The 14,154-nt window shown below is 64.9% G+C and overlaps 1 protein-coding gene across 3 annotated transcripts in view; it reads right to left on the reverse strand.

Annotated features, from left to right (window-relative positions):
- Nucleotides 1-5,050: 5,050 nt before the first annotated feature.
- RPTOR (regulatory associated protein of MTOR complex 1) overlaps nt 5,051-14,154 on the reverse strand; it is a 209,586-nt gene continuing 200,482 nt past the window's right edge. For all 3 annotated transcript variants that reach the window (XM_040989809.1, XM_040989808.1, XM_040989807.1), the window contains 10 exons: nt 12,828-12,933; nt 11,205-11,319; nt 9,926-10,050; nt 9,467-9,571; nt 8,619-8,725; nt 7,899-8,026; nt 7,333-7,419; nt 6,623-6,739; nt 6,404-6,533; nt 5,051-6,053 (listed from right to left, as the gene is read on the reverse strand). In XM_040989809.1, coding sequence (XP_040845743.1) covers nt 5,985-6,053; nt 6,404-6,533; nt 6,623-6,739; nt 7,333-7,419; nt 7,899-8,026; nt 8,619-8,725; nt 9,467-9,571; nt 9,926-10,050; nt 11,205-11,319; nt 12,828-12,933 — 1,089 coding nt within the window. In that variant the 3' untranslated portion in view covers nt 5,051-5,984. The remainder of the gene's footprint in view (nt 6,054-6,403; nt 6,534-6,622; nt 6,740-7,332; nt 7,420-7,898; nt 8,027-8,618; nt 8,726-9,466; nt 9,572-9,925; nt 10,051-11,204; nt 11,320-12,827; nt 12,934-14,154) is intronic.

Consider the following 14,154-nt stretch of genomic DNA (forward strand, 5'->3'; position numbering starts at 1 on the left):
ATCGCCGCCTCGCGGCCGCCGTAGCCCGAACTCCGCCCCCGACGGCGGCCGCGCCGGGCCCCGCGCCGCCGAACGCCAAGGCGGCTCCCGGTTCGAGTCCGCGCGGCCGCCACAAACCGGCCGAGTGTGTGCATCCGGGCGCTGCGCCCTGACCGCCGCTTGCTCCCGCCCCGGCCTGGGGGACCCTCCTTCGGCTTCCCTCGGGGATAGGCCACCGCAGGGACAGTGGCCCCGGGTTCCTAGTTTGTGTCCGAGGGGCACCGGCCTGGGTGGACCCAGCGGGAGCGGGGGACCAGGGGGCGGCCCCTACCCGAACCCTAACCCCCCGCCCCGGGGAAGCTGTGCAGGCGCCCCATCGGGACGCCACACTCTGGCCACCCCACCGTCCCCGGGCGTTCTGGGGTCCCCGAAGGAGGCGTCCACTGGGAGCTGGGTGTGGGGGGACGGTTCCCACCCCTGGCGCTGTGGCTTCCCCAGCGTCCCCCGGAGCTCCGGGCTGTGGGTGGGCGCCCCTCTGGGGCAGGGCCACGGCGGCCATGGCGGTGACCACGCAGGCCCGGCCACCAGGTTGAGGGGTTGTCTCTGTCCCACGCGGGGAAGCAGGAGTCTCACAGGCCGCCCCTGAGTGGAATGGACGCTCCGATTGATGCGGTCCGGCAGGCTGCTGCCATGGACGCCCACTCTCCCACAGACACAGCCAGGTCCCCAGGGTGGCCAGGACCAGCAGGGTCTCCCCTCCCCTGGGCCCTCCTTGGGGTGCACCCAAATGAGAGCCCAGCCAGGCAGGGGTGGGACTGGCGCAGATGGCAAGGGCACCTCACCCCAAGGTCCCGCTGGGTCTGACACCCCCAGAGCCATTGCGCACGGTCACCACCTCACCCCATCTGTCAGCCATGAGCATGTGGCCCGGGCAGGTGCCTGCAATGCCACGTCCCTTCTGGGCACTCAAGTCCCGGCTGCTGCACTGGCCATCCAGCTCCCTGATGATGGACGGGAGGCCTGCCCCCACGTGGCGGACCCTCCAGGCTCTGAGCTTCGGACCCGCAGCTCCGACTGCTGCGGTCACTTGGGAAATGAACGAACGGCTGGAAGCTCTGCCTCTCACGCAGGTCGGATGGGCCTGGCGCCAGCCCTGAACGCCGTGAGCTGTGCAGGTGTTCACACGCGCACACACACGCGTGCACACGCACATGCGCGCGGGCTGCAGGAGGGCACCGCAGGTACAGGAGGTCTGCAGGATCTGCTGCCTGGTCCCTCAGAAAAGCTGCTGTGTGTCGCGCACCCCGTTCCCGGACCCCGCAAGCACCATGGGCGGCGCACCTGAGTGGCAGCCGAGTGGCCAGGCCATCCTGGGGCCTCTCTCGGGACCTGCCCCAGGTGGGCTCCTTGGGACACTGCTCACCTGACACGGGCTGCTCAGGGTCACTCACCCTCACCCCTAGGCCCTCCTCACACTTCACAGGGGGCAGGGCAGAGAATAAGAGATGTGCCCAAGACGTTCTGGAATAATTCCAACAAGCAAGGCCAATTTTCAGGAGTTGGATGCGACCTCAAAAATCTGGGTATTGGGCCCGGCGCGGTAGCCTAACGGCTAAAATCCTCGCCTTGAACAGAGTGGGATCCCATATAGACGCCGGTTCTAATCCCGGCTGCTCCATTTCCCATCCAGCTCCCTGCTTGCGGCCTGGGAAAGCAGTGGAGGACGGCCCAAAGCTTTGGGACCCTGCACCCATGTGGGAGACCTGGAAGAGCTCCTGGCTCCTGGCTTTGGGTTGGCATAGCAGCGGCCATTGTGGTCACTTGGGGAGTGAATCCTCGGACTCAAGATCTTCTGTTTCTCTCTTCCTCTCTGTCAAACTGACCTTACAACAAAAATCTGGGGATGGGGGTGGAGTGTGGGTGGGGCCAGGACAGGCTTGGTACCTGCAGTGAGGACAGCTTGGGCGCAGGTGGCTGGTCCTGCAGGCGCTGGGCGGCCCCGAGGGACGAGGGACAGCCTGGCGGGCTGGCTGCGCTGCGACCCTCTGGGCGTCAGGATGGAGCGAGCCCCACGAGGCGGGAAGGAGCGTCCTATGGCGGCCACGCGGTGGCGCTGCGGGACTGCGCACGGCCTGGGGGTCCCAGGCGGCCGGCCCGGGGCACCCCGAATCTGGGCGGGCAGATTCCAGCCCACGCAAGGTGCTCCAGCGGCCGACACCGGGGTCTGTACCCGGAGCCGCGGGGACGGGCGAGGAGGGAAAGGCTTAAGGGGCCCAGGTGAGAGAGGCGGCACTCGGGGAGAAGCTTGCAGACACAGGCGAGGCCCCCACCCCGCCGCGCGTCACGCCGTCCTCGCAGACCGGGTCTGGGAGGTAGGATCCCTGGAGGGGAGCACGCTGGTGGGGGCACAGCTGTGCGTGAGCCTGGGCAGAGCGTGCAGAGGTGGGGAAGGGGGCAGGGTGCCAGGACCACACTCTGGCCGTCACACCCCGCACCAACCTCGCTTTTCCATGACTCCTGAGCCTGCCACCTCCCTCCAAGTCCTTGTTTTTTGTTTTCTTTTTTTGAAAAGCAGGATTGCACACGCACGTGCACACACACACCTCTGCCATCCACTGGGTCACTCACCATTTACCACCAATGTTGCAGCCGAGCTGGTCGGGAGCCATGAGCTTCTTCTGGGCCTGAGGACTTGGACCTCCACAAGCAGGGAGCTGGGTGGGAAGTGGAGCAGCTGGGACTGGATGTGGGGCCATGTGGATGGCAGCAGCTTCAGCACCACCCCACACCGCTAGCTGCTCCTCCCCCTCACTGAAGATGAGAAGGCCAGGTCCCGCCTTGTGGCGCGCCTCATTAAGCTGCCCTGTGTGACGCCAGCAGCACGCATGGACGCAGGCTCAAGTCCTGGCTGCTCCCCTTCCCGCCCAGCTCCGTGCTGATGTACCTGGGGAGGCAGTGGAGGATGGCCCACGTGCTTGGCCCCCGACCCATGGGGCAGAACCAGAGGTAAAGCAGCAGAGCTCCTGGCTCCTGGCTGGCTGTTGCAGTCGGCTGGGAGTGGCCCAGTGAATGGAAGCACCTTTTCTCTTTATCCAATCAATCTTTTCTTTGGTGGGGTGTATTTTTATTTGAAAGGCAGATTTACAGAAAAAGATAGAACGATCCTCTGTCCACTGGTTCACTCCCCAAGCGGCCACAATGGCCGGAGCTGACCAATCTGATGCCAAGAGCCAGGAGCCTCTTCCAGGTCTCTCACGCAGGTGCAGGGTCCCAAAGCTCTGGGCCGTCCTCACTGCTCTCCCAGGCCACAGGCAGGGAACTGGATGGGAAGTGGGGCTGCCAGGACAGCAGCTGGTGCCCACTTGGAATCCGGTGCTTGCAAGCCATTGCACTGATCTGAAGACCCACACCCATGAGGCTCCACTGTGTGCTGGGGGGCCAGCCAGGGTCTCACAGCGCTCCTAGCTGACAGCCCCTCCCCCGGGAACACCCTCAAGTTCTCTCATGCGTGCGCAGGGCCGCTGGCTGGGCGCTGCTCCCACTTGGGCTGGTGAGCTGCTCCCCGGATCTGCCTGGCTCCCTGACCTGGGGAGAGTCAGACAGGAGCTCAGGGACCCAGCCTAGAGTGGGGTGGGGAGAAGGCAAGGGCCAGCCCCAGGCACTCGGAGCGCCCCCACCCTGGAGGGTGAGTCTGGCTGCTTGGGCTGGGACCTCGTTGGGGGCGCGGCAGCCACGGGGCCACAAAGGGGCCCTTCAGGCTGAGGCCCTCCAGCTCAACATTTTGTGCCCCCCCCTTCCTGCTCCCCGCCCCGTCAGGGTGTAGCCAGAGCTGCAGGTTAGGAAACCGGGACCATCCTCCCCAAGCATGCATGGCCCTGGCTGGGTCAGGGCATCTGAGCGGGGCCTCCTGGGTCGCTGGGGGAGGGGCAGCTCAGCCCCTTCCCTGTACACTTAGTGGTGGGGGGGATGGCTACTGGGCATCTGCCCTCACAGTCTCCGCTGGCTGCAGGTTCCAACATGGACTTCCCTGAACCGCAGGCTGGGGTAGCTTCTGCCCAGGCCCCCTGCCTACTCCTCCGGGTCTCCCAAGGGTAGGTGCTGAGCCTCGGTGCCCAGGGGTGGCAGCCCCGGCCTGCACTGGCTCTGTGTCCAGTGGGAGTCCCCGTGTGTCCCCACTCCCCAACCCGGCTGTGAGGGCTGCTGGACCGTGGCTAGCCGGCAGCCTGACCCCGAACTGTGGCCTCTGCAGCCAGCCACTCCATTGAGCGGCTGCCCACTGGTATTTTAATGAGTTCTGCTGGTGCCGCTCTTGGTACAGAGCGCAGTAATTCTAACAGGAAGACTGTTACACTCTCACGCCGGGCTCGGCCGCCATGGCTGTGCAAACGCCATCCATCCTTCTTGTCTGGCAAACCGAAATCTAATCACTCCAGCCGCTAGGCCTCCAGGTCTCCATGGCAACCACTGCTTTCCCATGTTCCTCGCCTGGTCTCCTGTAGCCCCATGCACCCCATGCATCCCCCGGTTGCCTGGCCACAGCAGCACAAGGCCCTCGGACCCCGAGTCAGGGAAAACTCCGCTCTCTGTCCCCATCCGTGGCCCACCTGCACAGGGCTGTGGGTCCTCTGGACACCGGGAGCCCCGGGGGGAGGGGAGCTGGCTCCCAGCATGCCTGGGCTTTCGCAGGGACAAGCCTCACGGGCCCCAGTGGCTCTGGGGACTGCATGGCTGGTCCGGCCGCCCGCAGAGCTGTGACCAGGTCCCCGTGCGACGCCGCTGCCTCTGAGGGTCTTTGAGGTCACCCTCGGCTTGGGTGTTCTCTTTCTCAAAACATAAAACGTCTTAAAAAAAAAAAAAAAGATTGCCAGGCTGGGCCCAGCAGGTTGAGCCAGGCCTGAGACGCTGGCCGGCCCTGTTCCTGGTGAGTTCTGGCCATGGCCTGGGGCAGCAGGCCCATGTGGCCCCGTGCCCGGATGGGGACAAGCAGCTGCTGGAGCTCCGCCAGCGTTGGCGGGTGAGCCCACGTCTCCACGGAGTCAACCTCAGACACAGGAGGCTGGCGGGCGGCCGCTGCTGCGCACGCGTCTTTATTAACAGTCCACTGCTAGCCGCGTGGTCTCACGTCACAACTCCACGTCTGCGTGTGGTAAAATAAATAGAGATAACGGACCTGTGGTGAGCTCCCGCGAGCCTTGGTTCATCCATGATTGAGTTTTCGCGTGGGACCCGTGAGAACACAGCTGGGGCAGGGCCGGCCGTGGGGCCTACGGTCGTGTCTGCCGGCAGAGCTCAGCTTCCAGAAGGTTCTGGTATGTCACCCTCAGACAGGACTCAGGCTGGGCTCCCCTGGAGCCCCAGTGGTTGGGAGCGTGTCTCCCACTGACAGGAGGGTCCCCGTGGACCCCACCGCCCAGCAGCACCAGCGTCCCCATGAGGAGGGGACCTGAACTCCACCATGCCTCTCAACACATCCTGGCAGAACTGACCAGCTGCCTCCCGCTCGCTCTCTGAACAATCCTGATTCCAGAGGAAAATGGAAAAACATCCCTGTCGGCCGGGGCTGGCTCCGGGTCTGGTCCTGGCCCCGCGTCCGCCTTGCAGAGCAGGTGCCAGCCCCCGTCTCTGCAGGGTGAGCCTTCAGCGGCACAGGCAGGCGCTGCAGGGCCCCACGCGTGCCCGAGCACTGCAGGGACTGGCAGCACATCTGTGGACAGTGCTCCCCAAGTTGCCGAGGATGGAGGACCAGGGAGCCCGCTCCTGGGGAGGCGCCCCTACTTGACTCCAGGGGCTTCCACCCCCGCCGGTCTCCCCGAGTCCACTCTGCCACTGGCACACGTGCTCTGGGCCCAGGACCGCCCGGCCCCGTCCACTCCGGAGGAGGTCGTTGCTGGGCTGGGGTTGCAGGTCCCGGTGCCACCACGGCACATGGACACAGGGGGCTCCCCGGTGCGGGAGCCGCGGGGCGTGGCGGGGCGCTATGTACATGGGTGCCGGCGCTGACGCCGCTATCTGACGCGCTTCTCCACCGAGTACACGGAGATGTAGTAGTCGTTGCTCCCGACGGCCAGGTGAGGCTGTGGAGGAGAGTGAGCTGTGAGCTGTGGCGGGGAGCCTGGAGCCCTGGGGCTGCCAGCAGGTGCAAAGGGGTGCGGGTACGGGGACTGCCAGTGGGACCAGGGGTTCCCATGCCTGCCCATGCCTCCCTGCCTCTCATGGACAGTGGCTAAGCTGGCTGCATCCCACAGCCACACGGGCAGGCAGGCGGGGACTCTAGGGTGCACTATGCAAGGCCAAAGGACACAGGGCTGTGCCCCACGTCAAGGTCACCCCAGGTGTGTCCTTCCTTTCCTGGCGGGCCGCCTAACCCTGCGGCGAGGGAGGAGAGGCCCGGGTAGTCCCCGAGTCCCAGCAGGAGGGCACAGACCCAGTGCGGGTGGAAGGCGAGGCAGCTGATGGCGCCGACGCGCTGGCCCATGAAGCCTTCGTAGTACTTGATGTTGTTGATGAGCTCCCCGTTGCTGTTGTACACGGCAGTGAACTGGTTCATGGAGCCGCTGCGGGGCGAGGGGCGTCAGTGTGGGACGGGGAGGCTGGGGCGGGCAGGGTCAGGGCGGGCTGCAGGCTGTCGGCGGGCAGCGCCTACCAGGCAATCAGGCCAGCCTCGGGGTGGACGTCCAGTGCCGTGAGGCCCCTCACGATCTGCAGCACGTTCACGGACTCAGGCATCCGGGGGTCGAAGAAGCGCACGTCTCCGTTGACGCTGAGAAGACCCAGGGGCGGCCTCAGGTGGGACCCAGCCCCGCCTGGGCCGGCTGTGGGGGACGACGGCTGGGCACCGCCACCTGCAGCCGGGGTGTGGGGGAGAGGGGCCCTAGGAGTGCAGACTAGGCAGCTGGCACACACAGGTCCAAGCTGCTCTCGACACCTGCTCCTGCAGGGCCTCCCTGGCAAGCCCCAAGTGGCTGCTGAGCCTGGGCACGGAGCAGGGTCACCCTGAGCCTGGATGGAGCCACGGGCTCAGCTGAGAGCGCACGGGAGCTGCCGGCTCAGCCAGGCCGGGTCTCTGCAGCCAGGCAGCCCCAGCGCAGCCCACCCACATCCGGGGGCTGGCTGCTTGAGCTTACTGCCCCGCTCGTCCTGCTGTGTGACTTTCAGCATTTGTTTTTATGTTGCCAACAAGGGGAAGAGTGGAAGAGTATGGCTTAGGGAAGTGAGGGCGCTAACTTCTCGCCTGCTGACCCTTTAACGAGCTAGCAGCATCCGGGCCGTTCCAGCGTGCTGTGCCCGGCCGTTCCAGCGTGCTGTGCCCAGGTCGGCAGAGCCACAGAGCCCGGTCACGGGGGCGGCACTCACCTCACGCTCACAATGTGGCCCTCGGGGCGCTTCTGGAGGTGAGCCTTCACCACCCAGGCCGTGTGCTCCCGGTACGTCATGACACGGCTGTGGGCGGGGACACACAGTGAGGATGCTGACCTGTTGGTGGCTGTGTCCCCTTGTTCAGGGACATTCCCGTAGTCTGCACCCACCTGCACAGCGGGTGTACTGGGTGGATGTGGAGCCAGGGGCTGCTCTGCGGGTAAGAGCATGTGGGGCGGGAGGTCGCTCCTCACCCCCCACGTGTTGGTTCCAGAGACCTGTCCCCGCCCTCCTGCCTAAATGTCCCAGCTCAGCTTGGTCCCACCAGCTCCTTTCCCACCGGGGCCAGGCCTCTTCCCAGAGCAGAGTGGGTCTCACACCCGTCCCAGCTGGGGAGTCAGGACTAGGCAGCTGGCACCTCCTGCAGGATGGCCTCGACCTAACACCCCTGCTCACACCAGCTGCCTGCTCCAGCGGGCCCCCGGAACCCCTGTGGATTGTACGCGGTGGGCTAGCCCTGGGGAGGGCCCCCGCTGGGGCAGTGCCAGCCACCGCTGAGTTACCATTCACTGAGTGCCATCCTGCGGTCATAGACGCGGATGGAACCGTCACCGAGGCCGGCCACGATGAGAGAGCGATGGGGATCACAGGACAGGCTCGTCACGCAGCTGTCGGCACCCGTGGGGATGTCCTAGGGTCAGACACGTGGGACAGGGTTGCATGCTGCTCTGGGGCCTCGGGGGTGGACCTGGGCCCACCTGACAGCCAACTGGGGCCAGGGCACACGTCAATAGCCTTGGCAGTGGGACTGGCCTGGCCGGGGTTGCCACCTTCACCAAGAGCTGAAGAGCCAGGCCGTGCAGACGGAGCTGCGGCCTCATCATCCTGAGGACCCTGGTGGCTGTGAGTCCATCCTCATGAGACAGACACAGAGCGTGGGGCCCCGGCCTGCAAACACCTGGAGGCCAGGGAGGTGCTGGACCCTGCCGCTTCCCCCAGCAGGACTGGCGGCCTCGCCTCCGTCCGCCCGGGAGACAGCAGCGGTAATTTAGGTGGCATTCGGGACGCCCCCTCCCACTGGCATCGGCATTCCCCAGCTGCCACAGATGGAACTATCTGGAAATAATCAGGGCTGGCACAGCCTAATTATGCTGTGAAGCAGGTGCTGAGGGCCGCGGTACTGGGCGCCCGCAGGCCCGTGGCTGCAGCCCACAGCCTCCCCTCGCCCCTCCCTGCAGCAGGCCTGCTCCTGGCTCGCGGAGGACTGCGGGCCGTGGGCTCACCTGCACCTTCATCTCACGGTCAGTGTCCCAGATGCGGACAACTCGCACGTCCCCCGAGCTCATGAGGAGGCCGGTCTCCTGCTCCCAGTCCACCACCATCCCTGCCCCTGGAAAGACATGGTGGCACAGTGTCACCGACGGCCCCGCGCAGCCCGTCAGTGACTCCACGGGCACTGCCGCTGTCCAGGCTCCTGACTGGACGCAAGGCCCCTTGGGAGCTCTGGCTGGAATTCAGCACCCTCCGGAGAATCCCGCTACCGGGCAGTCACTAGAGGGTGTGGCAGGCCAGGACAGGCACCAGGCGGGGCCTGGGGGGCAGGAAGCAGGGTGACCGGCCAAGACATGATGCACAGCTGGCACTGGACACGAGGGGCTCCTAACACCTCCCAGACCAGCAGCTCACGAGGGCCCCATGCTTTTGGTGCAGTTTAAATGAGTAAAGGTTTTTAAAAATCTGTTTAAGCAGCGAAGGAGAAGGGGAGGGAGGGAATGCAGACCCAGGTAGCCAGGCCCCGAGCCCGAGTCTAGCCCAAGTCCACTGAGATGTATCTGTGAGGGGTGGGGATGGCCCATGCTCCCCTAGGCTGTGGAACAGCACAAACAGCATGGCAGGCCAGGGTGGCCAAGGTTTCCACTGACAACGCACAGGAACAGCCTACCCATGGCAGCTGCCCACCGGGACACGGCCTAGCCCCGGGGACAGGGGTGTGGGTCCCGGGCGGTGACCACATTGGGCACTTAGACCCCGTGGCTACTGTGTGGCTTCAGGAACCCTGGTGGGGGCACAGAAGCAGTGAGGTGCCTAGGACTGTGGGGGGCAGCCGCGGGCCTGTCCTCCTGGAACTCACCCCGTGTGGTTGGTAGCATGTCTGACAGCCCCTGCCAGGCGGTCACCATCTCGGGGTTCTTCTCCAGGTCAGCAAAGTTCTTCCAGACCCTGACGGCCCCGTCGTCTGCAGGAGGTGTGGGAGGAAAATGAGGCACCCAGGCTGGAGGCCCGACGGCAGAGCCCGCCCAGCCCCTTGCACTCCCGGGTCCCCACCTCGCTGGAGCACACACCCGCCCAGCCTGTGGCAGGGGCCAGAGGAAACCCGGCGTGTGCCCGGCCCCTGAGGGGCGTGAAGCTGGTATCTGCTGCACTCAGCCGCCAGGAGCCTGGGGGTCTCCTCCCTGCACAGGGAGTGGGCCACATCACCCTGTGGGCTCCACGGACAGCCTCGAGCCTGTGCCCTTTGAAGGATCAACTGTACCAGTATCTTGTGGGCCTGGGACCCCGACCGTGCCCTGGCACCCGTGAGCGCCCTCACCCGTGGCCGTGAGCAGGAGCGAGCAGTCCTGGCCGTTGAGGTACTCCATGGCCGTGACTCTAGTGTACCGAGGGTTTCCGTTATGGAAGTAATCCAGCTTCTCCCCCTTCTCCCAGTCCCAGAAGCTTCAGGCAAGAGTAAAGAGACGCAGGGTCAGGGAGAGGCGGCCCAGCTGACCCCGCCACTGCCCACCTGGGGCTGTAGGGCAGCGGAGGGGAGGCAGGGAAGCTAGACCCTGCCCGTTCGGGCTGGCCAGCCGTGCTGGCCATGTGGCAGTTCTTCAGGAGCTGGCATGGCAAGGCCAGGACACCTGCTGACTCTCATCTGGCTGCACATCCTCTGCCTTACAGGCGGGAAGCAGGAGGCCATGCAACCAGGTGTCCCTTGGCAGGAGAGCACCAGTCCCTGTGCTGTGGGGCGTCGCAGTCGGGAAAGGAGGGGACCCTGCCCTTCCTCCCCATGGTGTGAGCCCCTGGTCAGAGGTCCTGGGAGGGGTCTGCCTGTAGATGGGACCATGTGGGGGCAGGGGCTGGGAGGGCGTGCCGACTAGGGATCGACCGTCAGCTGTGTAAGGCGAGAGTGCTATGGAGCTGCGTGGCGGGGATGGTCGGCCAGCGTGAAGCCACATGCGTGAGCATGGGAGCTCCATGTCAGCTGCTGACCACGGCTTCGAGAGGAGGGGTGCAGGCTGCAGGTGTCTGGTCCCAGTCCTGGCTCTCCCACTTGGTGTGGGTGTACTAGGGAGGTGGCCAGTGGCCCAAGGGAGGCGACTGGCGGCCCGGCCCCTGCACCCAGGCTCCAGAGGCCTGCAGGAGACCTCACTCCTGGAGTCGGCCTGGCCACGTCCTGGCGGCAGCACACACTTAGGGAATGGATGGACGCTCTCTCCCCCTCCTCTCACATCTCTCTCTGTAAGTCTGCCTTTCAAAAATGAAACAACAGAGGTGACAATTATGTTTGTGAGCTCCAAGCATCAGGTGTTGGTGCCTGGGTGGTCCTGTGCCTGCGCAGTTGCCCGCTGGGTTACATGGCCTCCTCCTCAGGAACCAGGGTCCTCTAATGTGCTCCCGTCACGCCTGCTACTGTCGTGGGACAAGCCTTTGTGCCTGACCCTGCCCAGGTGTGGGGAGCCCTGACCCTGCCTGGGGATTGTCTGCCAGGTGTGGAAGACAGGGGGCAGGGCAGGCAGTGAGGAGGTGGTGGGTAGGGATGCTCTTCTGATGTCCGGAGACTCTGGAGAAGGTGATGAGGTTTCCATGAGGCTGGGGTGGGTGCCTACCAGATGCTGTCCTTGTCAGCCACGGCTATACACGGCGTGAAGGGGTGGAATCTGACCACGGAGGGGACGCCGGGGTTCCTATTGAGAAAGATCTGGTCGTCCAATTTGGTGATGCCTGCCAGAGAGACACACGGGGGGTCCAGGGCTGGGACCATGCAAGCCAGTGGGGTACCTGGCCAGGGCTGGTGCCAAACGGGGGCTGGGACAGCACGGGCAATGGGCAGAATGTAGAGGCCACAAGGGCCAGCAGCTCACACTGTCCGTGGGGGCAGCCCTGAGAGCCTGCCTGCGTCCTTGGGCCACACTGTCCACGGGGCAGCCCCAGGTCTCTGCTCTGGACACAGTGGTGGACACTTGGTGAGTGCCTGGTCAATGGTCATCATGCCACCTGGCTGGTATGTCTGGTCAGAAGCACATGACACGTGCCAGGATGGGGACAGGGCCACTGGGCTCTGCCTGGCAGGACTCATGGCTCAGATGGGCACTGCTGCCCAGCCCGAGTGCTGGAGAAGCTGCGGTGTGCGGGTGGCCAGGGTCATTTCCTGTGCCACTCCTGAAGGCAGGTGGCCTCTCCATGGCTCTGGCTCAGGGCACACCCAGGTCGAGCACAGTTCTTGGCCGAGACAGGAAGAAGCTTCCTGCACTGGTTATCCAGCTGCCCAGCCAGCTTCCGGTGCAGGACACTCACAGCCTCCTGCTGACCAGCCGCCTGGAGCCCGGCAGGAAGCTGACCTGCTCCTGGAGCCCGAGGTCACTTTGCCGTCAGCCACTGTGAGCTGAGACGACCACGCAGGGCTTGGTGGTCAGCCTGGATAGCCGCTCCACCCATATGCTCGCCTGAGCGACTGGCAGACCATAAACACTGGCCCCCGGTGGCATAGTGAGCCACACCGAGTTGCTTTCAGCAGGCAGCGTGCGAGGTCCTGTGTGCAGGCTCCAACACTCGCTGCTCCCTGCTGTGTGGCTGCGGGCAAGGCCTCGGCACACCACCTTGAAAGGATGGTACTGCCTCCACAGAGGCTGCCCATGTCCGTCCCGTCATCAGAATCTCAGGGGACAGGGAGCAAGATCCCACTGCCAACCACTGCAGCCAGAGACCTGGCAGGAGGCCGAGCCGGAACCCGGGCAGCGTCAGGGCCCCAGAAGAGCCTGCTCCATGGGCAGGGTGCCTGGCTCTAGGCTGGAGACGTCCCAGCATGCTCAAGGGCGCAGGTCTGGGCACTGCCAGGTGGACACCGAGGGCCTGCGTGCTCGCTGTGCTGTGTTGGCTAGAGGGTCCCGGAGGCCGGTCTGTCTTGGGGTGGGGCCTGTCCACTCTGTCACCGTGACAGTGTGCCAGCTGCACTCAGCCACCCACTGCCCCGCCTGCTCTGCAGACCATGCTCAAGTGCAGCAGTACACGGTGGGTCAAAGTGTGGCTGAAGTGTCACGTGGCGATCGTGTGAGGACGAGCTGGCTGCACGGGCATTCCTGCTCCCCCAGAGGCCACGGCACATGGGGCCACAGCCCAGCGCCCCACGGAAGATGGCCTCCGGGGAAGCTGGGGGGCAGGGCAGGGCTAGGGCCCACCTGGTGGTAGTCAGGGGCCTCGCGGCCCGGGCGGTCCCTGCCGGCTGGGCTCACCTTTCTGGACCACCTGCTGTGCCTGCTTCCTGACGCGGGCGTTGCGCAGGAACCGCCACTCTCTCTCCTTGCGTGTCTGGCTCTCCAGGTCGTGTTCTTCTGGGATCTTCAAGGACAAGATGAGCGCGGTTAGGCCCAGCCCCTCAGAGGCACCTCCTCCCCTTCGACTGAAAAGACTTCTTTATTTGAAAGGCAGTCATACAGAGGACCTTCTATCTGCTGGTTTACTTTCCAGATGGCTGCAGTGGCCAGAACCGGGCCAGGACAGAGCCAGGAGCCAGGAGCCAGGAGCCTCTTCCAGGTCTCCCACGCGGGTACAATATCCCCATGTTTGGGCCGTCCTCGACTGCTTTCCCAGGCCACGAGTAGGGAGCTGGATGGGAAGTGGAGCAGCTAGGACATGAACCGGTGCCCATATGGATGCTGGCCTTGGAGGCAGTAGCTGGCCTGGTGGCTGTCTGGTGTGGCTAGCACCCTGGAGGCCCATGGTGAGCAGCGCTTAGGGCCTCAGGCTCACGTCCTGCACAGAGGGTGCTGATGGGGCAAGGATGAGGAGCATGGCCCAGGCTGCCCGTCGGTGTTAGCTGTTTTCCCCAGGCTCTGCCCTGCCTGTGGTTGTTTAAAGCCTCTTTCGGGGGCGGGCAGGGGGTTCCGCACCGGCACGTGGTGACTCGGCAGCCGGACTGCTCACTGACCACAAGCACTCGGCCGTGTCACGCGGTTACCCCCAGACACCGCTACCAGGAGTCATACAAAAGAAATCAGAGAGAGACGAAGCTCCCGGCCCCAGTCGAGACAGAGAAGCTCCTGTGACCAGCCGTGCCGGTAGCCAGGGTGACAACACAAAGGTCTAAGGTGCCAGGAGCCCACAGGGCGCTGGTTCGGGTCCCGGCTGCTCCACTTCCCACCCAGCTGCCTGCTAATGGCCTGGGGAAGCTGTGCTTAGTTGGGCACTTGCACCGATGTGGGAGACCTGGGTCAAACTCCTGGCCCTGGACCAACCCACATCTCGCCGTCATCCATCTGGGGAGCGAACCAGTGAAGACAAGATCTTATCCCCTCTCCTTCTCTGTCATGCTGCCTTTCAAACGGGTTACTCTTCGAAAGCACACACACACGCTCACGCCTGTGGTCGCCCTGGCTCCTGTTCAGGGGTTCCTTGTCTTCCGAAAGCCACACGAGTAACCCCGCTGAAACAGCACCACCAGTAAGAAAGGGCACCCTGGCCAGAGCCTGTGGGGACAGTGCCCCAGACCTCACGCGGCACCTCCATGGGCTTAGAAAAGTCCCATGTGCGGGAGAGCGCAGGGCGGGCCCCAGAGGGTGG

This window comes from Ochotona curzoniae, unplaced genomic scaffold (genome assembly GCF_017591425.1).
Source record: "Ochotona curzoniae isolate NIBS_2020 unplaced genomic scaffold, NIBS_Ocur_1.0 contig_523, whole genome shotgun sequence".
In the NCBI taxonomy this organism is placed as follows: Eukaryota; Metazoa; Chordata; class Mammalia; order Lagomorpha; family Ochotonidae; genus Ochotona; species Ochotona curzoniae.